Source organism: Ranitomeya variabilis, chromosome 4 (genome assembly GCF_051348905.1).
Source record: "Ranitomeya variabilis isolate aRanVar5 chromosome 4, aRanVar5.hap1, whole genome shotgun sequence".
Lineage (NCBI taxonomy): Eukaryota > Metazoa > Chordata > Amphibia > Anura > Dendrobatidae > Ranitomeya > Ranitomeya variabilis.
Genome location: NC_135235.1, coordinates 718,882,039 through 718,908,047, shown reverse-complemented (window position 1 = coordinate 718,908,047; position 26,009 = coordinate 718,882,039). Strand labels below are relative to the sequence as shown.

Sequence of the window (26,009 nt, the reverse complement as noted above, 5' to 3'; positions counted from 1 at the left end):
GGCGCCCTGGAGCCTTTCTGACAACAATGGAAGCTCTCTCCTTGATGTTCTTGATGATGCGATAGATTGTTGACTGAGGTGCAATCTTTGTAGCTGCGATACTCTTCCCTGTTAGGCCATTTTTGTGCAGTGCAATGATGGCTGCACGTGTTTCTTTAGAGATAGCCATGGTTAACTGAAGAGAAACAATGATACCAAGCACCAGCCTCCTTTTAAAGTGTCCAGTGATGTCATTCTTACTTAATCATGACTGATTGATCGCCAGCCCTGTCCTCATCAACACCCACACCTGTGTTAATGGATCAATCACTAAAACGATGTTAGCTGCTCCTTTTAAGGCAGGACTGCAATGATGTTGAAATATGTTTTGGGGTTAAAGTTCATTTTCTGGGCAAATATTGACTTTGCAAGTACAGTAATTGCTGTTAAGCTGATCACTCTGACATTCAGGAGTATATACAAATTGCCATTAGAAAAATTGAAGCTGTAGACTTTGGAAAAATTAAGATTTGTCTCATTCTCAAAATTTTTGGCCATGACTGTATAGTGGAGCTGTGGGGGCCTTATACTGTGTATATGGAAGCTTTGAGCTCACCATACTGTGTATAATGGAGCAGTACATGAGGGAACTTAGGGGACATTATTAAATGTAAAGTGGGCACTTAAGCATTACTGTATTGTTATAGGGGCACTCAGAGTATTGCAACAATCAAATTTGCATATCATCACAATATGGCGGTAAAATCAACATTCGTTTTTGTATATAGATTTATTTTCAATAACAGTGCGGTCATATTCTGAGGTTCCCCTATATTCACAATTAGAGTACGCAACCGTAACTGTAATCAGGGTTAACCCATTATCTACCAATGTCCTTTTTTTGGGGATGCCTAATCTTTAGCTTCTAGCAACTTAAATTTTATAATTTTTATAATTAGGTCCAATTTTTTGTGTTGCCTTTGTAAAATGAATGTTTTCAAAATAGGATATCATGTCATTGTCATTTTTAAATGAATATTGGGATGCCCTTTTCTGAAAAATCCGTACTTGTAAAAATTTTAATTTGGCAAGTAAAGGGTTAACTGGTTAGGGGCCCACTCAGATGTTTCGCCCCCCCTAAGTTGAAACCCTAGCTACGCCTCTGACATGATCTGTTCACATGGTGAACAAGCCTGTAGGGACACTGTTCACTCCACCAAGAAACTGAAACACAAAAAAGGCACAGTAAAGCCAAAAAATACTCTGTTGCAGAAAATATCAGTAAACAGCAAGTGCTAGTAAAAAGATGTCCGAAAATGTAAGACACTCCAAAAAATACTACAGAAAAAAAAGGCCACATCTGATGCCTGGGACAAAAAAAGCAGTTTTAAATTGCTAGATTTTCACGCTATTGTATTAAAATGACCTGGCTGTAGTCTGCAGTGTGACCAAGCACATAAATGTAGAAAAAAAAAGGGGGTTTGGATTGCTTTGTAATAAAATTAACAGGATTCAGGTGCCAAAAAAATGTAATCCTAGCCACAGATACCTGCAGCTAGGTGTATATAAAATAGGCAGCAGCAGACAGTAATGGGGCCTCTTGATGGAGCAGACTGCGGCGAGCAGGGTGGCGTCAGGTCTCTTATAGACCTGATGACTGTGCGGCTAGCCAATCACTGTAATACCACAACAAAGATGGCTGCGGTATTAGGCTATGTGCAAACGTTGCTGTTTTTTTAGTGTTTTTTTTCTGCCTATTTTCCCTGCGGAAACGCTTAAAAAACTCCTATCAAACGCATTCCATTATTTTTAGTGGAATTCCGCATTGTTGGCGCAGAAAAAAACGCAGCATGTTCATTAATTTTGCAGAATTTCGGTGATTTTGCCACTATATAATTGTATTGGGAAGCATGGGGAAAAAAACGCTAGAGAAACGCGAGCGGATTTCCTGCTACGGGAGTCCGGTTTTGCTGAGGAAAATTCTGCTTGCATTCTGCAACGTGGGCACATACCGTTACAGTTCATGGCAGACAATCCCTGCATGTTCATTGGCGCTCTAAAGACCGCCAAAATTGCAGGGCAGAGACCCGAGCTCCAGCCGAATAATCCCGGAAATGCTCGATGCTCGCCGAGTACCGTGATACTTGGGCGAGTAACGATTAGTGGCGAGCATGCTCGCTCATCACTAGTGAGATCCTGTTGGTGCATTGGAGACTCCGAATGGCCGGATGAGATTTCCCAATAATCCTCAGACGGTAAAAACACCGTTTTCCACTGATCACCCTTCATGATGCATCAAATTGTAAGACCCTCTAAGGGCAAGGTTAGAAAACCAATTACCTCCAAAGGCTGATAATAGTCATGGCGCCACTCTGTACATGCTCCGTACACCTTGTACACACACGGCTCTGCTCTGTACACCTCATACACACGCGGCTCCACTCCATACACACGTGGCTCCGCTCCGTACACCTTGTACACACACGGCTCTGCTCCGTACACCTCATACACACACGGCTCCTCTCCATACACCTCGTACACACGCGGCTCCACTCCATACACACGTGGCTCTGCTCCGTACACCTCGTACACACACGGCTCTGCTCAGTACACCTCGTAAACACATGGCTCCGCTACTTACACCTCGTACACACACGGCTCCGCTCCGTACACCTACGGCTCTGCTACATCCACCTCGTACACACGGCACTGCTCCGTACACCTCTTAAATTCAGCGAAAAAACAGCCGCACTCAAAATTTGGATTTTCAAATGCAAATCATGATCAGACGTTTATTAGGGGTCACCATAGTAAAACATAATGGTATCGAGGTAACGTTTCGACCCTAAGACGGGTCTTTTTCAAACCTCGCTTGAGAGAAGATAATACGAAAAGGGAGAAGAACCGCAGTACGAAGCAGCCAAGTACATGCTCCAAAGGAGAGCTTTTTCTATAGCAGGTAAGGATCCGGAAAGGCACGGTAAGGGGGTGCGGTCCCTATAGAAACTGCAGGTACAGAGTTCCCTGTGGTGCGGTGTACACCTCTTACACACGGCTCTGCTCCGTACACCTCTTACACACGGCTCTGCTCCGTACACCTCATACACACACGGCTCTGCTCCGTACACCTCATACACACACGGCTCTGCTACATCCACACTGTAAACCCCTCCTGACCCCACACATAAACTTCCCCTCATCCAGCACCATGACAACCAGCACAGCAGAGTCCTGCATACACTGAGGGCCCTGATCATGTGACCCCTGACTCCTCCCCTCCTGTGACCTCATAACAGGTCCTGTGCGGCTCTGCAGTTTGAGGCTCCACACACCAGAACTGTAGCAGGTAAAGACCCCAATATCCACAGGTGTCCCTTCTAATTGGGGGAAACTATCCCCTCTAATAATCTTCGGACAGTTCTGACAAACACGGAAAAGTGCCCCTTTATGGAGGTGACAGAAAGTCTGTTTAGTCACTTTAGCTCCATAGTATCAGCTCTAATCCAATGGTGAGAGAGCGATTTACCCTGAAGAGTCACAGATTGTGTTGTTGTTATAAAATGTTATATTTAGGGGGTTTGTTTTGTCTCTTTATAAGAATCACAATGGTTTTGTTCCTTTTCTGCTGATAGATACAAACGACCAAAATATGAAAGATGGGAACCAAGGAAACATGTATTACTCCCATAGTACGGGGCCCCCACACAGTATTGTTGGGAAACCTCCATATAGACGGCCTTATGAATATCTCCTGCAGTATTGCTAATGCCGATTCCAGGGTCGGTAAATGAGACGAGAATTAGCGTTATGGAAGATGAGTCTATGAGAAACGTATTCAGCTGCCGACTCCGAGGGAGAAACTGCTTGTTGTCTGTGGCCTAAAATGTATAGGTTTTATTAGTAGATGTCGAGAAGAACTAAATACTGTAAAATATTAAATCTCCTCATGTTTCCCTTATTATCTCCAGTAATTGTATTATTACACAGGATTTTTATGATGTTACATCGGCTCATCTTCTTCTCATTCAGGTCTCTACAATATCGGATCCTCTCAGTGAAGATCTTCTGTAGAAAAGAATTTTCCTGATTTACCCATCAAGGATGGATATGGACAAAGACAAGATGGTGGAGAGGATATTACACCTCACCCTAGAGATCCTCTTCCGGCTTACTGGAGAGGTGAGAGATTCTGATGACGTCACATTACATCATTCTTATCTATGGGAATAACAGATGGACAGAACTGGAGAGGTGAGGACTCTGGAAATGTCTGTAGTGAGATTTATTAATGTGTCTCTCCATAACCAGGATTACACAGTAGTGAAGAAGACCTCTAGTGAACGCTATCAGGACCCTGTGTCTGAGGGATGGGGAAGACCCCTGAGCCCAATCACGGGACCTCCACCTCACCCACTGATACATGAGGACATCAATGACCAGAAGATCCTAGAACTCACCTACAAGATGATTGAGCTGCTGACTGGAGAGGTGACACTGCTGGGAATGTTGGGACATTATACAGTAACACTATGAAGGGATCGGGGATGATGATATCATTGTATGTGTCAGGTTCCTATAAGGTGTCAGGATGTCGCCGTCTATTTCTCCATGGAGGAGTTTGAGTATTTAGATGGACACAAAGATCTGTACAAGGACATCATGATGGAGGTTCCCCAGCCCCTGACATCACCAGGTAATAGACAGGACTAAATACACACGGCATATAATTATCTGTATGTAAAGAATGAATTCAGTCCCTGTATGTGTTTCCTCCAGATCTATCCAGTCAGAGGACAACACCAGAGAGATGTCCCCGTCCTCTTCTTCCACAGGACTGTAAACAAGAAGATCCCAATGCTCCTCAAGATAATCAGGTAGATGGAGAGAAGGTGTCATGAGATCTCCCCTATGACGTGTAGACGGCTGTGAAGGTCTTGTGCTCAGTCTTGTTTTATCCTCCAGTATTATATGTCTTATACTTGTGTAATGAGAACGGTGGAGATGGCAGGATTAGAGCTGATCATAGATGTGACTTCTCCATCTGTCTGTGACTTTTACAATATTTGTTTCAGGATGAAAATCTGACCCATATTAATACTACTGAGACATATGTGAGAGGTGATGAGTGGTGTAAAGAGGAGATTCCTACATATGACTACCCAGGTGAGTAGTAACCACTAAATACAGAGAAGTCACAGATTCTTATCAGTCACTGGCTGTGGCTGCTTTATTGGTGGTGTATCACAATTGTGTCATCACCATTTTGCCTCTAGACCACATCATTCTCTACCATCCAAAACTGTTCAAGTAACTTATAAAAGCCCTTTTCTATAGAATGTATAGCCTGGAGTATCCACCTTCCTCCTGAGATTAGAAGACGGTGACCGTTACCTGCCCAGATCTGTAAACTACAAAGCCAAATGACAGCGCACGTAGAATGTGCTAACAAGTTAGAAAATCCCTTGAAGAAAAATATTACAATGGGCCTGTAAGAGAAAGCGGAGGGTAATGATGCTGTTGGCTTCCTAGATCCCTAATATCTTAATGGATGAATCTCTCTTCTCTTCCTTCTGTGCTGCTGATTGTGCTCATATGGTCCCTACAAGACCAGATCCAGTCTTTCTGGCCAAACTTCACTTTTATGATCGACAACATTAAATGTGCAGTGAGGCCAAGTGTGAATTTCTTTACAATAACAACAGAGTTTCCCTTTATCCTGACTTTTCAATTTTTTTTAAAGCCGACTAACTTCAAGAAAGATTGTGATAAACTATGGAAAAACATTACGCCTGTGCCATGATATATCTCTAAGCTGTGCGTGGCTGATGGCTGTAATATACATTTATTCACGCCTGCAGAAGATGTGTTGACATGGCTCGAGCCGTGGTTAAATGGATTCACTCCACATCATTAATTCCATTATGTTTTCAATACTAAAGGATTCGCAATACTGCACAATCTCTCCTGAAATGGCGGGCTCTAAGGCTATGTTCACACGATGCGGTTTTTGCTGCGGATCCGCAGCGGATTTGCAGCTGCGGATCCGCAGCAGTTTTCCATGCAGGGTACAGTACAATGTTACCCTATGGAAAACAAAATCCGCTGTGCCGACGATCCTTTTTTTCGCAGGCAAAACTGCGTGGATTTGCCTGCAGAAAAAAAGAAGTACCATGTCAATTCTTTCTGCGGATTCCGCTGCGGGTTTCCAACAGCACCAATAGGAAACTGCAGTTGGAAACCCGCAGTGGAATCCGCAGTAGAAAAAGGACACAAATCCGCGGAGAAAAGCACCGCGGGTTTTCACTGCGGATTTTCCCAAAAAAGGACCTGAAAAATCCGCAGTGAAAAAAGTATCGTGTGAACAAGCCCTAATACTTACTCTACTCTTCTGGTCAGGACTCATATTAGCTCCAATGGTCCACCATAAATAAGTGCAAGTCCAGTTTAGTGTTGTAGTTATCCCCTCAAACATATGTTTTTGTTAGGGATGTATCATATTTTTTAATTCTATTTTTTTTACATGTTCATCAGTATGATAGTTTAATTGTGGTGGGATCGGTCTGCCTCACATATGAGTCTGTAACTACGAAGTAGTCTTTAAAAATAAAAAAAAAAGGTCTCCTTTGATTTTTCCAAATGCTCGAGATCTGTAGTTATGACACCTCAGCTCTGCGCTATTATAACTAGTTCTCTTTAAAAGTCTAATATTTTATTCTTGAAACTCATGTGATAGAAAATATTGTCCTTTACGACAGTTTATCTAGCCCAGAGCCCCCGAGCCCATATTCTTATTACTCCAGAGAGGTTTCATCACTAGTTACTCATTTTTTTACACTTAAAAAGACTGTTCAGCTTGATTATTTCAGTAGATGCGTTATTGTCTATAGTCAGAGTTTTGCCCATCACCCTTTAACTGCTTTAACCCCTATTCATGAATCTGGAATTACACACAGACCCGTTGGTTGGGCCACGTTGATACTTGCTTTTCTGTAGTATGAGATGGCAAGAACAATAGTCAGGTAGTCTGCTCTCAACCAGGAGGATAGAGAAAATACAAAATCATAAGACACAAGAGTAGTCAGTAAACGGGTCTGGGTCACAACAGGAAACAAATACACAAGTCAAGAGCTGAGCACAGAGGACTGAACCAAAGGAGAATAAGGCTGTATTTCGCAGCTTCCGGCAATATGCTTCAAGCTTTAGTATGGTGTGTTGCTTTCCTGTTGGCTGAAGCAGGGAGCAGATTACTTCAGCTGGACAGCCCACACACCCATACTGCCAGAGTGGATGGTACCAAAGGTTGCAGGCACCTTAATCTTAGTGGCTGGACAGAGTCTGCGCCGCCCAGATCTTCTGGTTCCGATGTCTCCTCTATTACCAGTGCCACCTGCAGAATGAATAAGGGGGCGCCTGGTGACAGAAGATGTCATAGAAGAAGACCCAAGAGGAGATGGGACATACCATTTGCAGATGCACTAATATGACAAAATGGCAGAAAACCAGAGCAGCAGAAATCTCCACATAAACCAATGTGGTTTGGGCACACTACAATGCTCAGAAGCGAGGAGGAAATTTGTCTTTGGGAGAGCGGATTTTGCTGGATTGGTTTATGTAAGTCATGTCTCTTCTAAAGAGACTTTGAGCACTAATAATGTGGAAACCTCTCTTTTACCATTGACAGATTATGGACTTGAGTTCGTATTTGTTTTTTGTAAGATGAGTAGAACTTTTTACTGGAATTATTTTAACCTACATAACATTGTTTGGTGTTTTTTTACACCCAATTTGGGAGGCAGAAAGAACAAACAGTTTAACACTATGCTCTACTGGTTCGTCCTATGGGGTTTTCTAATAAACTGTAGACTGTCATTATCTTGGTGAATAATTCAATATTTTTACATAACTTGCCATTTTTACAGATTAAATAGAAATGTTCAACAATATAAAATTTGAGGTTATTTTATTTAGAAATATTAATTGGTTTTATTCTTAGCAGATGACTGTACGAGGAGATCAGATGGACAGCTGACATCTTCAATTTTTAAATCAGATAATCTAAAGACCCCACAGGATACAATTGAAGTGAATGCTATTACTCCAGATATACCATCATCTCTTCACAGCAAAGATCTGTCATCTGATCCTTCCAAACAGGACCCAGCTTCTGATTCATTAGCGACTACTAAGAAAAATCAAAGTCGCAAAATAAGCATTAAAAAACTAACTGCTCCTAAAGCAAAGAAGCCATTTTCAAGTTCAGAATATGGAAATAGTTTTCCCCTTGAAAAGTGTTTTCTTAAACATCCAAAAAGTCACAGAGTAAACAGTTTTTCTTGTGCCAAGTGTGGGAAATGCTTTAACCAGAAATCAGATTTTGTTATACACCAGAGAACTCACACAGGAGAGAAGCCTTTTCCATGTTCAGAATGTGGGATATGTTTTACCCAGAAATCAGATTTGGTTAAGCACCAGAGAATTCACACAGGAGAGAAGCCTTTTTCATGTTCAGAATGTAGGAAATGTTTTACCCAGAAATGCAGTCTTGCTATACACCAGAGGATTCACACAGGGGAGAAGCCTTTTTCCTGTTTAGAATGTGGGAAATGTTTTAAGCAGAAATCAGATTTGGTTAGGCACCAGAGAATTCACACAGGGGAGAAGCCTTTTTCATGTTCAGAATGTGGGATATGTTTTACCCAGAAATCAGATTTGGTTAAGCACCAGAGAATTCACACAGGAGAGAAGCCTTTTTCATGTTCAGAATGTAGGAAATGTTTTACCCAGAAATGCAGTCTTGCTATACACCAGAGGATTCACACAGGGGAGAAGCCTTTTTCTTGTTTAGAATGTGGTAAATGTTTTAATTATGAATCAGAGTTGGTTAAGCACCAGAACATTCACACAGGGGAGAAGCCTTTTTCATGTTCAGAATGTGTGAAATGTTTTAACCATAAATCAGATTTGGTTAAGCACCAGAGAATTCACACAGGGGAGAAGCCTTTTTCATGTTCAGAATGTGGGAAATGTTTTAACCAGAAATGCAGTCTTGTTATACACCAGAGAATTCACACAGGGGAGAAGCCTTTTTGTTGTTTAGAATGTGGGAAATGTATTAATCATAAATCAGATTTGGTTACGCACCAGAGAATTCACACAGGGGAGAAGCCTTTTTCATGTTCAGAATGTGGGAAATGTTTTAACCAGAAATGCAGTCTTGTTATACACCAGAGAATTCACACAGGGGAGAAGCCTTTTTCTTGTTTAGAATGTGGGAAATGTTTTAATCATAAATCAGATTTGGTTAAGCACCAGAGAATTCACACAGGGGAGAAGCCTTTTTCATGTTCAGAATGTGGGAAATGTTTTAATCGTAAATCAGTTTTGGTTAAGCACCAGAGAATTCACACAGGAGTGAAGCCATTTTCATGTTCAGAATGTGGGAATTATTTTAAGCAGAAATCAGATTGTGTTAAGCACCAGAGAACCCACACAGGGGAGAAGCATTATTCATGTTCAGAATGTGGGAAATGATTTAACCCCTTCCCGACATTTGACGTACTATCCCGTCGAGGTGGGGTGGGCCCGTATGACCGCCGACGGGATAGTACGTCATAGCCGATCGGCCGCGCTCACGGGGGGAGCGCGGCCGATCGCGGCCGGGTGTCGGCTGCATATCGCAGCTGACATCCGGCACTATGTGCCAGGAGCGGTCACGGACCGCCCCCGGCACATTAACCCCCGGCACACCGCGATCAAACATGATCGCGATGTGCCGGCGATGCAGGGAAGCATCGCGCAGGGAGAGGGCTCCCTGCGGGCTTCCCTGAGCCCCCCGCAGCAACGCGATGTGATCGCGTTGCTGCGAGGGTCTTACCTCCCTCCCTGCCTGCTCCAGACCCGGATCCAAGATGGCCGCGGATCCGGGTCCTGCAGGGAGGGAGGTGGCTTCACAGACGCCTGCTCAGAGCAGGCACTGTGAAGCAGCCTGCACTTTCCTCAGATCGGTGATCTGTCAGAGTGCTATGCAAACTGACAGATCACCGATCTGTATTGTCCCCCCTGGGGCAAAGTAAAAAAGTAAAAAAAAAAAATTTCTAAATGTGTAAAAAAAAATTAAAAAAAATATTCCAAAATAATGAAAAAAAAAAATATATATTATTCCCATAAATACATTTCTTTATCTAAATTAAAAAAAAACAACAATAAAAGTACACATATTTAGTATCGCCACGTCCGTAACGACCCAACCTATAAAACTGCCACACTAGTTAACCCCTTCAGTAAACACCGTAAGAAAAAAAAAAAAAAAACGAGGCAAAAAACAACGCTTTATTACCATACCGCCGAACAAAAAGTGGAATAACACGCGATCAAAAAGACTGATATAAATATGCATGGTACCGCTGAAAACGTCATCTTGTCCCGCAAAAAACAAGCCGCCATACAGCATCATCAGCAAAAAAATAAAAAAGTTATAGTCCTGAGAATAAAGCGATACCAAAATAATTATTTTTTCTATAAAATAGTTTTTATCGTATAAAAGCGCCAAAACATAAAAAAATGATATAAATGAGGTATCGCTGTAATCGTACTGACCCGACGAATAAAACTGCTTTATCAATTTTACCAAACGCGGAACGGAATAAACGCCTCTCCCAAAAGAAATTCATGAATAGCAGGTTTTTGGTCATTCTGCCTCACAAAAATCGGAATAAAAAGCGATCAAAAACGGTCACGTGTCCGAAAATGTTACCAATAAAAACGTCAACTCGTCCCGCAAAAAACAAGACCTCACATGACTCTGTGGAGCAAATGTGGAAAAATTATAGGTCTCAAAATGTGGAGACGCAAAAACTTTTTTGCTATAAAAAGCGTCGCTGGTTTCACACTTGCGTTTTTGTCTGCAGCGTTTTTTGCACAAAAAAACGCATGCGTTTTTTCCCTATATTTAACATTGAAAACGCATGCGGTTTTTTTGTACGCGTTTGGTCGCGTTTTCAAACGCATGCGGTTTTTTTCTGCATGCGTTCATTTTCAGAAATACAACCTGCAGTATTTTCTTGCGTTTTTAAGCACATGCGTTTGTTTGCGTTAAAAACGCATGCATTTTTATCGAAAAAAACAGAAAACACACTGAAAAGCCACCCACCACCATCAAGGTGATAAAGGGATCCAAACCCTAACCCTAACTCTACCCCTAACCTCACCCCTAACCGTTTAATGAACATTTTCTGACAGTCATAGTGCCACGTATTTCAGTGCCACGTATTTCAGTGCCACGTATTTCAGTGCCACGTATTTCAGTGCCACGTATTTCAGTGCCACGTATTTCAGTGCCATGTATTTCAGTGCCACGTATCACGTATTTCAGTGCCACGTGTTTCAGTGCCACGTATTTCAGTGCCACGTATCACGTATTTCAGTGCCACATATTTTAGTACCACGTATTTCAGTTGCACGTATTTCAGTTGCACGTATTTCAGTGCCACGTATTTCAGTGCCACGTATCACGTATTTCAGTGCCACGTGTTTCAGTGCCACGTATTTAAGTGCCACGTATCACATATTTCAGTGCCACGTATTTCAGTGCCACGTATTTCAGTGCCACGTATTTCAGTGCCACGTATTTAAGTGCCACATATCACATATTTCAGTGCCACTTATTTAAGTGCCACGTATTTCAGTGCCACGTATTTCAGTGCCACGTATTTCAGTGCCACGTATTTCAGTGCCACGTGTTTCAGTGCCACGTATCACGTATTTCAGTGCCACGTATTTCAGTGCCACGTATTTCAGTGCCACGTATTTCAGTGCCACGTATTTAAGTGCCACATATCACATATTTCAGTGCCACTTATTTCAGTGCCACGTATTTCAGTGCCACGTATTTCAGTGCCACGTATTTCAGTGCCACGTATTTCAGTGCCACGTGTTTCAGTGCCACGTATTTAAGTGCCACGTATCACGTATTTCAGTGCCACGTATTTCAGTGCCACGTATTTCAGTGCCACGTATTTCAGTGCCACGTATTTCAGTCACGTTTAGGGTTAGGGTTAGGGGTAGGGTTAGGGCTAGGGTTGGAGGTAAAGTTAGGGTTGGGGCTAAAGGTAGGGTTGGGGCTAAAGTTAGGGTTAGGGTTTGGATTACATTTACGTTTGGATTAGGGTTGGGATTAGAATTATGGGTGTGTCAGGGCTAGGGGTGTGGTTAGGGTTACCGTTGGGATTAGGGTTAGGGGTGTGTTTGGGTTAGGGTTTCAGGTAGAATTGGGGGGTTTCCACTGTCCAGGCACATCAGGGGCTCTCCAAGCGCGACATGGCGTCCAATCTCAATTCCAGCCAATTCTGCGTTGAAAAAGTAAAACAGTGCTCCTTCCCTTCCGAGCTCTCCCGTGCGCCCAAAAAGGGGTTTACCCCAACATATGTGTTATCAGCGTACTCGGGACAAATTGAACAACAACTTCTGGGGTCCAAGTTCTCTTGTTATGCTTAGGAAAATAAAAATTTGGGGGGCTAAAAATCATTTTTGTGGGAAAAAAAAGATGTTTTATTTTCACGGCTCTGCATTATAAACTGTAGTGAAACACTTGGGGGTTCAAAGTTCTCACAACACATCTAGATAAGTTCCTTGGGAGGTCTAGTTTCCAATATGGGGTCACTTGTGGGGGGTTTGTACTGTTTGGGTACATCAGGGGCTCTGCAAATGCAACGTGACGGCTGCTGACCAATCCATTTAAGTCTGCATTCCAAATGGCGCTCCTTCCCTTCCGAGCTCTGTCATGCGCCCAAACAGTGGTTCCCCCCCACATATGGGGTATCAGCGTACTCAGGACAAATTGGAAAACAAATTTTGGGGTCCAATTTATTCTGTTACCCTTGTAAAAATACAAAGCTGGGGGCTAAAAAATCATTTTTGAGAAAAAAAAAAAAAAATTATTTTCACGGCTCTGCGTTATAATCTGTAGTGAAACACTTGGGGGTTCAAAGCTCTCAAAACACATCTAGATAAGTTCCTTAGGGGGTCTACTTTCCAAAATGGTGTCACTTGTAGGGAGTTTCAATGTTTAGGCACATCAGGGGCTCTCCAAACGCAACATGGCGTCCCATCTCAATTCCAGTCAATTTTGCATTGAAAAGTCAAATGGCGCTCCTTCCCTTCCAAGCTCTGCCATGCGCCCAAACAATGGTTTACACCCACATATGGGGTATCAGCGTACTCAGGACAAATTGCACAACATTTTTTGGGGTCCAATTTCTTCTCTTACCCTTGGGAAAATAAAAAATTGGGGGCAAAAAGATCATTTTTGTGAAAAAATATGATTTTTTATTTTTACGGCTCTGCATTGTAAACTTCTGTGAAGCACTTGGTGGGTCAAAGTGCTCACCACACATCTAGATAAGTTCCTTAGGGGGTCTACTTTCCAAAATGGTGTCACTTGTAGGGAGTTTCAATGTTTAGGCACATCAGGGGCTCTCCAAACGCAACATGGCGTCCCATCTCAATTCCAGTCAATTTTGCATTGAAAAGTCAAATGGTGCTCCTTCCCTTCCAAGCTCTGCCATGCGCCCAAACAATGGTTTACACCCACATATGGGGTATCAGCGTACTCAGGACAAATTGCACAACATTTTTTGGGGTCCAATTTCTTCTCTTACCCTTGGGAAAATAAAAAATTGGGGGCAAAAAGATCATTTTTGTGAAAAAATATGATTTTTTATTTTTACGGCTCTGCATTATAAACTTCTGTGAAGCACTTGGTGGGTCAAAGTGCTCACCACACATCTAGATAAGTTCCTTAGGGGGGTCTACTTTCCAAAATGGTGTCACTTGTAGGGAGTTTCAATGTTTAGGCACATCAGGGGCTCTCCAAACGCAACATGGCGTCCCATCTCAATTCCAGTCAATTTTGCATTGAAAAGTCAAATGGCGCTCCTTCCCTTCCAAGCTCTGCCATGCGCCCAAACAATGGTTTACACCCACATATGGGGTATCAGCGTACTCAGGACAAATTGCACAACATTTTTTGGGGTCCAATTTCTTCTCTTACCCTTGGGAAAATAAAAAATTGGGGGCGAAAAGATCATTTTTGTGAAAAAATATGATTTTTTATTTTTACGGCTCTGCATTATAAACTTCTGTGAAGCACTTGGTGGGTCAAAGTGCTCACCACACATCTAGATAAGTTCCTTAGGGGGTCTACTTTCCAAAATGGTGTCACTTGTAGGGAGTTTCAATGTTTAGGCACATCAGGGGCTCTCCAAACGCAACATGGCGTCCCATCTCAATTCCAGTCAATTTTGCATTGAAAAGTCAAATGGCGCTCCTTCCCTTCCAAGCTCTGCCATGCGCCTAAACAATGGTTTAAACCCACATATGGGGTATCATCGTACTCAGGACAAATTGTACAACAACTTTGGGGGTCCATTTTCTCCTGTTACCCTTGGTAAAATAAAACAAATTGGAGCTGAAATAAATTTTGTGTGAAAAAAAGTTAAATGTTCATTTTTATTTAAACATTCCAAAAATTCCTGTGAAACACCTGAAGGGTTAATAAACTTCTTGAATGTGGTTTTGAGCACCTTGAGGGGTGCAGTTTTTAGAATGGTGTCACACTTGAGTATTTTCTATCATATAGACCCCTCAAAATGACTTCAAATGAGATGTGGTCCCTAAAAAAAAATGGTGTTGTAAAAATGAGAAATTGCTGGTCAACTTTTAACCCTTATAACTCCGTCACAAAAAAAAATTTTGGTTCCAAAATTGTACTGATGTAAAGTAGACATGTGGGAAATGTTACTTATTAAGTATTTTGCGTGACATATGTCTGTGATTTAAGGGCACAAAAATTCAAAGTTGGAAAATTGCAAAATTTTCAAAATTTTCGCCAAATTTCCATTTTTTTCACAAATAAACGCAAGTTATATCGAATAAATTTTACCTTTAACATGAAGTACAATATGTCACAAGAAAACAATGTCAGAATCGCCAAGATCCGTCAAAGCGTTCCAGAGTTATAGCCTCATAAAGGGACAGTGGTCAGAATTGTAAAAATTGGCCCGGTCATTAACGTGCAAACCACCCTTGGGGGTGAAGGGGTTAAAGAGAAATTGTAGTTTCTTAAAGAGGTTGTGATCATGTTTGGCCTCGTTAAAATAAAAAAAATCATATTCACCTTCCATGCCGGTGCTCTTCCAGTGGTACCTGCACTCGCTTTCTTGGAGCTCATATGAGGTTGTTGCATCACACGAGCCTTGCGCCCAATCAGTCCCTGCTTCACTGTTTCCACATTCGGATGTATTGAACATCAACAGGAAGCTAGGGCTGCTACTTCTCTTTGACATCTTATTGTTCGATTTGTCTGAAGGTGAGAACAATGAAGCCAGTGTTAATTGGACACAGGGCTCACATTGCATAACAAACTTATATGAGTCCCCAAAACACAATTGCTAATACCGCTGGAGCTGCACCAGTATGGGAGGTTTATAGAAGTGTTTTTATGTTAACAGGACCAAACATGAGGAATAAGAAGTCAAAATCCCACACAGAGGAGAAGTCATTATCATACCTAGAGTGTGAAAAATGAATTACTGGAAAATCGTACTTTGTTGACCATCAAAAATAACTCGGATGCGGAGAAACTATATTCGTTATTGACAAATTGTACAAACATATATAACAGACAGTCGTATAATTGAATGAGAAAGTGAAATTACTTTAGAACTTACCTTATTTCTTGGACTATACGACGCACTTTTTTTAATTAGATCATTCTTTGTAAAAACATTACTGTGTAATTTTCTTAATTAGAGACATCAGTAGAATAAAGATATTTTTAATGTTACATGGTATCATTTATATGTTATTGTTATACATAAAATACAATAAAGTTGTCATCTTCCAGTGATTACATTTTTTTCAGTCAAACTAACACAACCCTACTCCCCCGATAACACTCCAGAGAAAACTGTATTTATATGTTTTTTTATGATGTGTATACATTAGAATATTTGCCATTCAGCTATAGTACAGGGTGGGCCATTTATATGGATACACCTAAATAAAATGGGAATGGTTGGTGATATCAACTTCCTGTTTGTGGCAAATTAGTATATAGGTGGGGGAAAACTTTTCAAGTTGGGTGGTGACCATGGCGGCCATTTTGAAGTCAGCAATTTTGGATCCAACTTTATTTTTTTCAATGGGAAGAGGGTCAGGTGACACATCAAACGTATTGAGAATTTCACAAGAAAAAACAATTGTGTGCTTGGTTTTAATGTAACTTTATTCTTTCATGAGTTATTTACAAGTTTATGACACTTATAAAATGTGTTCAAAGTGCTGCCCATTGTGTTGGATTGTCAATGCAACCCTCTTCTCCCACTCTTGACACACTGATAGCAACACCGCAGAAGAAATTCTAGCACAGGCTTCCAGTATCCGATGTTTCAGATGCTGCACATCTCATATCTTCACAGCATAGAATATTGACTTCAGATGACCCCAAAGATAAAAGTCTAATGGGTAAGATCAGGAGACCTTGGTGGCCATTCAACTGGCCCACGATGACCAATCCACTTTCCAGGAAACTTCATGTAAGAATGCTCGGACCTGACACCCATAATGTGGTGGTGATACGAGATGTGCAGCATCTGAAACAACGGATACTGGAAGCCTGTGCTAGCATTTCTTCTGCGGTGTTGCTATCGGTGTGTCAAGAGTGGGAGAAGAGGGTTGCATTGACAATCCAACACAATGGGCAGAACTTTGAACACATTTTATAAGTGGTCATAAACTTGTAAATAACTAATGAAAGAATAAAGTTATATTAAAACCAAACACACCATTGTTTTTCTTGAAGAATTCTCAATAAGTTTGATGTGTCACATGATCCTCTTCCCATTTTAAAAAATAAATTTGGATCTAAAATGGCTGACTTCAAAATGGTCACCACCCATCTTGAAAAGTTTCCCCCCTCCCATATACAACCCCTGGCAAAAATTATTTCAAATGGCAACTTTCTGGCTTCATGAAACACTAACAGAAATCAAGCACAAAAAATGTGGTAGTCAGTAATGAGGAAAAAATTACGGAATCATGAAAAACAAACAAATTAAAAAACACTCCAAAACATCAGTAGTATTTTGTTGCACCACCTCTGGCTTTTTGGAAGCTTGCAGTCTCTGAGACAGGGATTTAGTGGGTGTCAAACAGTACTCTTCATCAATATGGCTCCAAATTTCTCTGATTGCTGTTGTCAGATCAGCTTTGCTGGTTGGAACCTTGTCATGGACCATTTTCTTCAACTTTCACCAAAGATTTTCAATTGGATTGAGATCCAGACTATTTGCAGGCCATGCCATTGACCTTATGTGTCTTTTTTCAAGGAATGTTTTTGCTCTATGGCAGGATGCATTATCATCTTGAAAAGTGATTTCATCATCCCCAAACATCCTTTCAATTAATGGGATAAGAAAAGTGTCCAAAATATCAACATAAACTTGTGCATTTATTGAAGATGTAATGACAGCCATCTCCCCAGTGCCTTTACCTGACATGCAGCCCCATATCATCAATGACTGTGGAAATTTGCATGTTCTCTTCAGGCAGTCATCTTTATAAATCTCATTGGAACGGCACCAAGCAAAAGTTCCAGCATGATCACCTTGCCCAATGCAGATTCGTAATTCATCACTGAATATGACTTTCATCCAGTCATCCACAGTCCACAATTGCTTTTCCTTAGCCCATTGTAACCTTGTTTTTTTTCTGTTTAGGTGTTAATGATGGCTTTCGTTTAGCTTTTCTGTATGTAAATCCCATTTCCTTTAGGCAGTTTCTTACAGTTCGGTCAGAGACGATGACTCCAGTTTCCACCCATTCATTCCTCATTTGTTTTGTTGTGCATTTCCTGTTTTGGAGGCATATTGCTTTAAGTTTCTGGCCTTGACGCTTTGATGTCTTCCTTGGTCTACCAGTATGTTTGCCTCTAACAACTGTAACAACTCTGCTGGCATCACTGCATGGTCTCCCATCCCCCACCTCCATTACACTCAAACTCACTTCTCTGGGCCTTGTTGTGACTTCTCTCTGCTGCCAGCTCCATGCTGTGTGCCTCATGTCTGCTGTTTGCTCTGTGCATGCTCTGTCTGTGTGCATAGGGGGGCAGCGCCGGCAACTCCTGTTTCTTATAGAGACTGTGTGCATCTTGCTAAGGTGTCCCTGGCCAATCGCCTTGAGGCTTCCTGTATTTAAGACATCCCCACCCATTGGTGGTGGCCTGTGCAACTTACTCCCTCAGTCAGTTCCTAGCTGCTGAGGTGCCAGGCCCTGTCTCGCTTACTCTCATGTCTGCCACCCAAAGGGGCATTGTACCCTGGTCTATGTCCTTGTGTAGCCACCCAGCGGGGCTTTGTACCCTGGCCTATGTCTGCCACCCAGAGGGGCGTCGTACCCTGGCTTGTGTCCATGTCTTTGTGTCTTGTCCGGTTCCTGACTTTGTCTTAGCCTAGTCCCGTTCCTGTGTCTGTTTATATCCCTGCCTTGGTTTCCTTTCCCTGCTGTGCGTACTCTGTGTCTTGCTTTGCTCTGCTTTCGGCTCCGCTTTCTGCAACCTTGGTTTTGCTCTGGGCTCTGCACTCTGTGTCTTGCTCTGCACTCTGACTTTGCTCTGCTCTCAGCTCTGCACTCTGTGGCTTTGCTTTCAGCTCTGCTCTCTGTAGCTTTGCTCTGCACTTTGCTGTGTCCTCTGACTTCGCTCTGCTCTCAGCTCTGCACTCTGTGGCTCTGCTCTCTTTAAGCTTTGCTCTGCACTTTGCTTTGTACTCTGACTTTGCACTGCACTCTGTGGCCCTGCTCTGCGGCTCCGCTCAGCTCTTGCTCTGTGGCTCTGCTTCTTGTGGTTCTACCTGGCTCCGCTCCTTGCGGTTCTACTTCTCCCGCTCTTGGCTCCGCCTCCTGCATTTCTGCACTTGGCTCCGTTCCCTGCGTTTCTGCACTTGGCTCCGCCTCCTGCGTCTCTGCACCTGGCTCCGCCTCCAACTCTTGGCTCCACCTCCTGCATTTCTGCACTTGGCTCCGCCTCCTGCATCTCTGCACTTGGCTCTGCCTCTAGCTCTTGGCTCCGCCTCCTGCATTTCTGCACTTGGCTCCGCCTGCAGATCTTGGCTCAGTCTCCTGCGTTTCTGCTCTTGGCTCCGCCTCCTGCGTTTCTGTTCTTGGCTCCGCCTCCTGCGTTTCTGTTCTTGGCTCTAGCTCCTGTGCTTTTGCTCTGTCTGAACAGTTTCCTACCTGTTTCACATACCTGCCTGCATCCCGGTCCCTACCGGATCTTCCAGTGTACCAGTCTTGTCCGCCCGTCCTTCCAGAGAGCCAGCCGTACCTGCCTGCCTACCAGAGAGCCAGCCGTGTCCGCCTGCCTGCCAGTGTCTCTGTTGTACCCATCTGCCTGCCTGAGTCCCAGCCGTGCCCGCCAGAGTGCCAGCCGTGCCCACTTGCCTATCTATATTCCGTTCTCCGGTGGGATCAGCAGCCACAGCCAGACACCACCCTGGAGTGGTACCTGGTAGCTTCCTATTGCACAAGTCTGACCTCACCATCAGAGGCTCCAGCGAACACCTAGGAAGCTACTTAGTTACGCCCCTTCCAGGGAAGTTTGGTCTGTGGTCCAGTGGGGCCCGCACCAACCAGTCTGGGCGCGAGCGTGACAACAACCTTCCCATGTTGTTTGTATTTGGTCCAGATTTTAGACACAGCTGACTGTAAACAGCCATCTTTTCCAACATTGCGTGATGATTTACCCTCTTTTAAGAGTTTGATAATCCTCTCCTTTGTTTCAATTGACGTCTCTCGTGTTGGAGCCATGATTCATGTCAGTCCACTTGGTGCAACAGCTCTCCAAGGTTTGATCACTCCTTTTTAGATGCAGGTGTTATTTTTGGGTATGAAAATTTGCAGGCTGATTCCATAAGTTTTTTTCCTCAGAATTGAGTGATTCCACAATTTTTCCCCTATGCTTGGTTAAAAAAGTAACCATTACTGACTAACACATTTTTTGTTCTTGATTTCTTTTAGTGTTTCTTAAAGCCAGAAAGTTGCTATTTGAAATGACTTTAGTTTTGTGCCATGTCTGTGATCTGCTTTTTTTCTACAAAATTAAACAACTGAATGAACATCCTCCAAGGCCGGTGATTCCATAATTTTTGCCAGGGGTTGTACTAATGTGCCACAAACAGGAGGTTGATATCACCAACCATTCCCATTTTATTTAGGTGTATCCATATGTACTATATGTACTGGCCTTAGTTATATCATTTAACCTGGAATGATCATACCACGAGTGTTCCTGAAGTCAGAAATTGCCATATGCTATCCCTCAGGAGTACTCCAGATGGCAGGCCTGGAACATTCAACCTGGGTCCCCAGATGTTGTCAAATTTCTTGATTGTTTATCTCTTTCTATATACCCCTTTATCCAACCAAATAATATTGTTTAGCTTATCTATTAACTCTTTAACGGTCGGTAGTTGGGCGATGTTTTGCAATAAGTTTGCAAGCTTCATACAATGTTTGCAAAAGACCTATAGCCATTGGGGATTCAAAATCAATTCTCCCAAATATCCCAACATGCATATTTTGGGATCTGCTTGGATTTGCACACCAAATAGACTTTTTATTGTAGATATTGTATTTGTCCAGTAGGAGCCCAATCTCCCGCACTCCAGAACATGTGTAACAAATGTGCATCTACAGTTCCACATCTTGGAAATCTACATTTGGATGTACCCAAATTCTAAAAAGAAAGCTCGGCGTTCTATATACTATGTAAAGGTATACCTGGAAGAGCCTCTGAGATTCACATGGGGACAGTCTAGGAGTGAGTTACACCTCTTTCCACTGTTCTTCAGTAATCGGACCCACATTTGCTGTCAGGGGATGGTCGCCCATGTGAGACTGTAAGAGTTGCTGATATATGTTTGAAATGAAACAGATCTTGTATTTTGCCTCCGCTATTGAGTCTAGTAAATAATTTTTTCGTATATATCCGGTGTTTCAGCACTAAGTTGAGTCAGATATGTATGCCTAAGTTGTAGGTATTGATAGAAGAGGTTGTGAGGCCAATTCAAACTCTTGTAGTTTGTTAAAGCTTTTAAGTGTTTGATTTCCTACTAAATTATCTAAAGTCTGAATTCCCCTTTATTCCCAACCTCTGAAACCAGCCAACTTGCCAAACTCCAACAGTCGCTGATTTTGCCATAATGGGGTAAAATTAGAGTATTCCCTAATCCCCAACAGTCTCTTTCCCTGTCCCACACCTTGTAAATCATTGCTAAGGTCGGTCTCTGTGTACTTAGTGCCCACCTCCAGGGCTGGCGTCAGGACCCAGTGCTCCCGGGCAAGTGCCGGGGCCCTGACGAGATGGGGGGCTCATTCACGATACGATACACTGAGACTCCAGGGGGCCCCTGCAGGCAGGGCTGACGTTAGGGGCAGGCAGCTGCCTAGGGCGCCCGCTCCTCGAGGGGCCCTCAGCTAGCAGCACATCACGCAGCTGCTATGGGGCCCCTGTGAGGCAAGGGGGCCCGCCTGACACCAGCGCTGACTCCCCCGCTGCCACCACATTGAACTATACCAGCGTCTGCCTTTCTGACATATGACGTACTATCCCGTCGAGGTGGTATGGGCCCATATGACCACCTATGGGATAGTACGTCATCACCGATCAGCCGCGCTCACGGGGGGAGCATGGCCGATCGGGGCCGGGTGTCAGCTGACTATCGCAGCTGACATCCGGCACTATGGAGTGGTCATGGACCGCTCCTGGCACATTAACCCCCGGCACACTACGATCAAAGATGATCGCAGCATTCCGGCAGCACAGGGAAGCATCGCGTAGGAAGGGGTCTCCTTGCGTGCTTCCCTGAGACCCTCGGAGCAACTCGATGTGATCGCATTTCTCCGAGGGTCTCCTACCTCCTCCTCCCTGCAGGCCCAGATCCAAAATGGCCGCGGGGGGCCTTCCGGGTCCTGAAGGAGGTGGCTTCCAAGCGCCTGCTCAGAGCAGGCGCCATGAAGCCTCCCTGCACTGCCTGTCAGATCGCTGATCTGACACAGTGCACTGCAAAGTGTCAGATCAGCGATCTGTCACTTTACTGTGATATCCCCCCTGAGGCAATGTAAAAAAGTAAAAATAAAAAAATTTTACATATGTAAAAAAAAAATAAAAAAAAAAATTCCTAAATAAAGAAGAAAAAAATTTTGTTCCAATAAATACTTTTCTTTATCTAAATAAAAAAAACAATAAAAGTAAACATATTTAGTATCGCCGCGTCTGTAACGACCCGACCTATAAAACTGTCCCACTAGTTAACCCCTTCAGTGAACACTGTTAAAAAAAAAAGGCAAAAAACGACGCTTTATTATCATACCGCCAAACAAAAAGTGGAATAACACGCGATCAAAAAGACGGATATAAATAACCATGGTACCGCTGAAAACGTCATCTTGTCCCACAAAAAACAGCTTCATCAACGAAAAAATAAAAAAGTTATGGTCCTCAGAATAAAGCGATGCAAAAATAATTATTTTTTATATAAAATAGTTTTTATCGTATAAAAGCGCCAAAACCTAAAAAAATGATATAAATGAGGTATTGCTGTAATCGTACTGACCCGAAGAATAAAACTACTTTATCAATTTTACCAAACGTGGAACGGTATAAGCGCCCCCACAAAAGAAATTCGTGAATAGCTGGTTTTTGTTCATTCTATCTCACAAAAATCGGAATAAAAAGAGATCAAAAAAGTCACGTGCCTGAAAATGGTACCAATAAAAACGTCAACTCGTCCTGCAAAAAACAAGACCTCACATGACTCTGTGAACCAAAATATGGAAAAATTATAGCTCTCAAAATGTGGAGACGCAAAAACAAATTTTTTGCAATAAAAAGCGTCTTTTAGTGTGTGACGGCTGGCAATCATAAAAATCCGCCATAAAACGCTATAAAAGTAAATCAAACCCCCCTTCATCACCCCCTTAGTTAGGGAAAAATAATAAAATGTAAAAAAAATATTTATTTCCATTTCCCATTAGGGTTAGGGTTAGGGTTGGGGCTAAAATTAGGGTTAGGGCTAAAGTTAGGGTTGGGGCTAAAGTTAGGGTTTGGATTACATTTACGGTTGGGATTAGGGCTGGCATTAGGGTTAGGGGTGAGTTTGGGTTTGGGTTTCAGTTAGAATTGGGGGGTTTCCACTGTTTAGGCACATCAGGGGCTCTCCAAACGCGACATGGTGTCCGATCTCAATTCCAGCCAATTCTGCGTTGAAAAAGTAAAACAGTGCTCCTTCCCTTCCGAGCTCTCCCGTGCGCCCAAACAGGGGTTTAGCCCAACATATGGGGTATCAGCGTACTCAGGACAAATTGGACAACAACTTTTGGGGTCCAATTTCTCCTGTTACTCTTGGGAAAATACAAAACTGGGGGTTAAAAAAAAAATTTTGTGGAAAAAAAAGAATTTTTATTTTCACGGCTGTGTGTTATTTACTGGAGTGAAACACTTGGGGGTTCAAAATTCTCACAACACATCTAGATAACTTCCTTAGGAAGTCTACTTTCCAAAATGGTGTCAATTGTGGGGGGTTTCAATGTTTAGGCATATCAGGGGCTTTCCAAATGCGACATGGCGTCCCATCTCAATTCCAGTAAATTTTGCATTGAAAAGTCAAATGGTGCTCCTTCCCTTCCGAGCTCTGCCATGCACCCAAACAGTGGTTTACCCACACACAAAGGGAATCAGTGTACTCAGGACAAATTGGATAACAACTTTTGAGGTCCAATTTCTCCTGTTACCCTTGGTAAAATAAAACAAATTGGAGCTGAAGTAAGTTTTTGTGACTAAAAGTTGAATGTTCATTTTTTTTAAACATTCCAAAAATTCCTGTGAAACACCTGAAGGGTTAATAAACTTCTTGAATGTGGTTTTGAGTACCTTGAGATGTGCAGTTTTTAGAATGGTGTCACACTTGGGTATTTTCTATCATGTGGACCCCTCAAAGTGACTTAAAATGTGATGTGGTCCCTGAAAAAAAATGGTGTTGGAAAAATGAGAAATTGCTGGTCAACTTTAACCCTTATAACTCCCTAAAAAAAAAAATTTTGGTTCCAAAATTGAGCTAATGTAAACTAGACATGTGGGAAATGTTACTTATTAAGTATTTTGTGTGACCTGTCTCTGTGATTTAAGGGCATAAAAATTCGAAGTTGGAAAATTGCGAAATTTTCAAAATTTTCACCAAATTTCTGTTTTTTTCACAAGTAAACCCAGGTAATATCAAAGAAATGTTACCATTAGCATGAAGTACAATATGTCACGAGAAAACAGTGTCAGAATCATCAGGATCTGTTGAAGCGTTCCAGAGTTATAACCTCATAAAGGGACAGTGGTCAGAATTGTAAAAATTGGCCCGGTCATTAACGTGCAAAACACCCTTGGGGGTAAAGGGGTTAATGAGATTCCCCCGACCTATTACAGACAGAGGAAATTTACACCACACAGTTATTTTGAATTAAATCTCTCTAGTAAAGGGTTAATGTTTAATGCTATATAGTCTGTAATATTAGACCCGACCACCACACTGAGATATTTAATCTGTTCCACCACTTGTGTCCGAGCTGGTGTAATTGTTTCCATATGTGGGAGAGGGTCAGTGGGAATATAGATGACTTACCCGAATTGATGTTTGTCTGATCTTGGATCAAACTCCTCTAGATCTGTCATTATTGGCCACAGATGACTTTATATCGCCCACATACAGTAGCGTCATCGGCACACAGACTCCTCTATGATGTTATTAACTTATTACACATAAAACCGATGAAGTCCTTGGAATCTCTCAGTTTACATGCCAGCAGCTCATTGCTAATGCAAATAGGAGAGATGAGAGCGGGCGCCCCTGTCGTGTACCCCTGCCCAACTCACATGGCCCTGACAATCGAACATTTACTCTCAATCTAGCGGACGGTGACCCATAGAGAACATTGACCCAATTTATAAGCTTATGACCAAATCCCATTTTGCCCAACACTTTCCATAAATAATTCCACTGGCCGCTGTCGGAAGCTTTCATAGCGTCATGGACATTATTGCTCTATTTCCAGCCTCGTTATTACTCATCTGTATAGTAAGATATCACTGTCTGATGTTGGTGCCGTAGATCTGATCGGTATGAATCCTGTTTGTCTTCATGGATCACTTTTATTTGCCTATTGGCGAGTACTTTGGCTAATATTTCATTATCTGCAGGGAGTCGGGATATCGGACGATATTTGCTTAATTCCTAGATGTGAGCGATCTTCCTACTGATGCGGCTCCTCAAAGACCCCAATAATTCTGGTAACAAGATCCCCCATATTCTTTATAGGATTCTCCTGGGAAACCATTGGACCCCCTGGGCTTCTTCATTCTGGAGTTTACTCACTGCCTCCTCCAACTCCTCCACTGTTCATGGCCCGTCCAAGAGCAAACTAGGATCTATGGACAGTTCAGGGAGCGAAGAGCAAACTAGGATCTATGGACAGTTCAGGGAGCGATATACTCTGTAATTAGAGAGATACATCGTCCTCCTGCACTGTGGAATTAGATTGGTATATTCCTCTATAGTGTGTACTTAACGTGGGCAATACATCTGCTAGGTCCATACACACATGGCTCCGTACACACACGGCTCCGCTCCGTACACTTCGTACACACACATACCTCCCAACTTTTGAAAATGGAAAAGAGGGACATAGTTTGCGGCACGCTGTGGCAAATTTTAGGCCACGCCTCTGACCACACCCATTCATAACTAGCCACACCCATATCCACGTCCCAACCACACCCATTTAGAACTGCTGCTCACACTGTTTCATAAAGAATAATTATAAACAAAAAAATATGGCCACACAGTGCTCCATACTGTATAATGGCCACACATGATGCTCCATACTGTATAATGGCACCACATGATGCTCAATACTGTATAATGACCGCACAT

The 26,009-nt window shown here is 42.6% G+C and overlaps 3 protein-coding genes across 3 annotated transcripts in view; 2 read left to right on the top strand and 1 right to left on the bottom strand.

Annotated features, from left to right (window-relative positions):
* LOC143766599 (uncharacterized) overlaps positions 1-15,874 on the top strand; it is a 264,129-nt gene extending 248,255 nt beyond the window's left edge. Inside the window, exon 8 of the mRNA XM_077254391.1 lies at positions 15,105-15,874. The gene's annotated coding sequence lies outside the window, so the exon portion shown is untranslated. The remainder of the gene's footprint in view (positions 1-15,104) is intronic.
* The window catches only part of LOC143766587 (uncharacterized), a 925,271-nt gene that overhangs the window by 435,822 nt on the left and 463,440 nt on the right, over positions 1-26,009 (bottom strand). The window lies entirely within an intron of this gene.
* LOC143766586 (uncharacterized) overlaps positions 3,271-26,009 on the top strand; it is a 327,061-nt gene continuing 304,322 nt past the window's right edge. The window contains exons 1-2 of the mRNA XM_077254373.1: positions 3,271-3,325; positions 4,009-4,158. Of these exons, the coding sequence (XP_077110488.1) occupies positions 4,081-4,158 (78 nt within the window). The 5' untranslated portion in view covers positions 3,271-3,325; positions 4,009-4,080. The remainder of the gene's footprint in view (positions 3,326-4,008; positions 4,159-26,009) is intronic.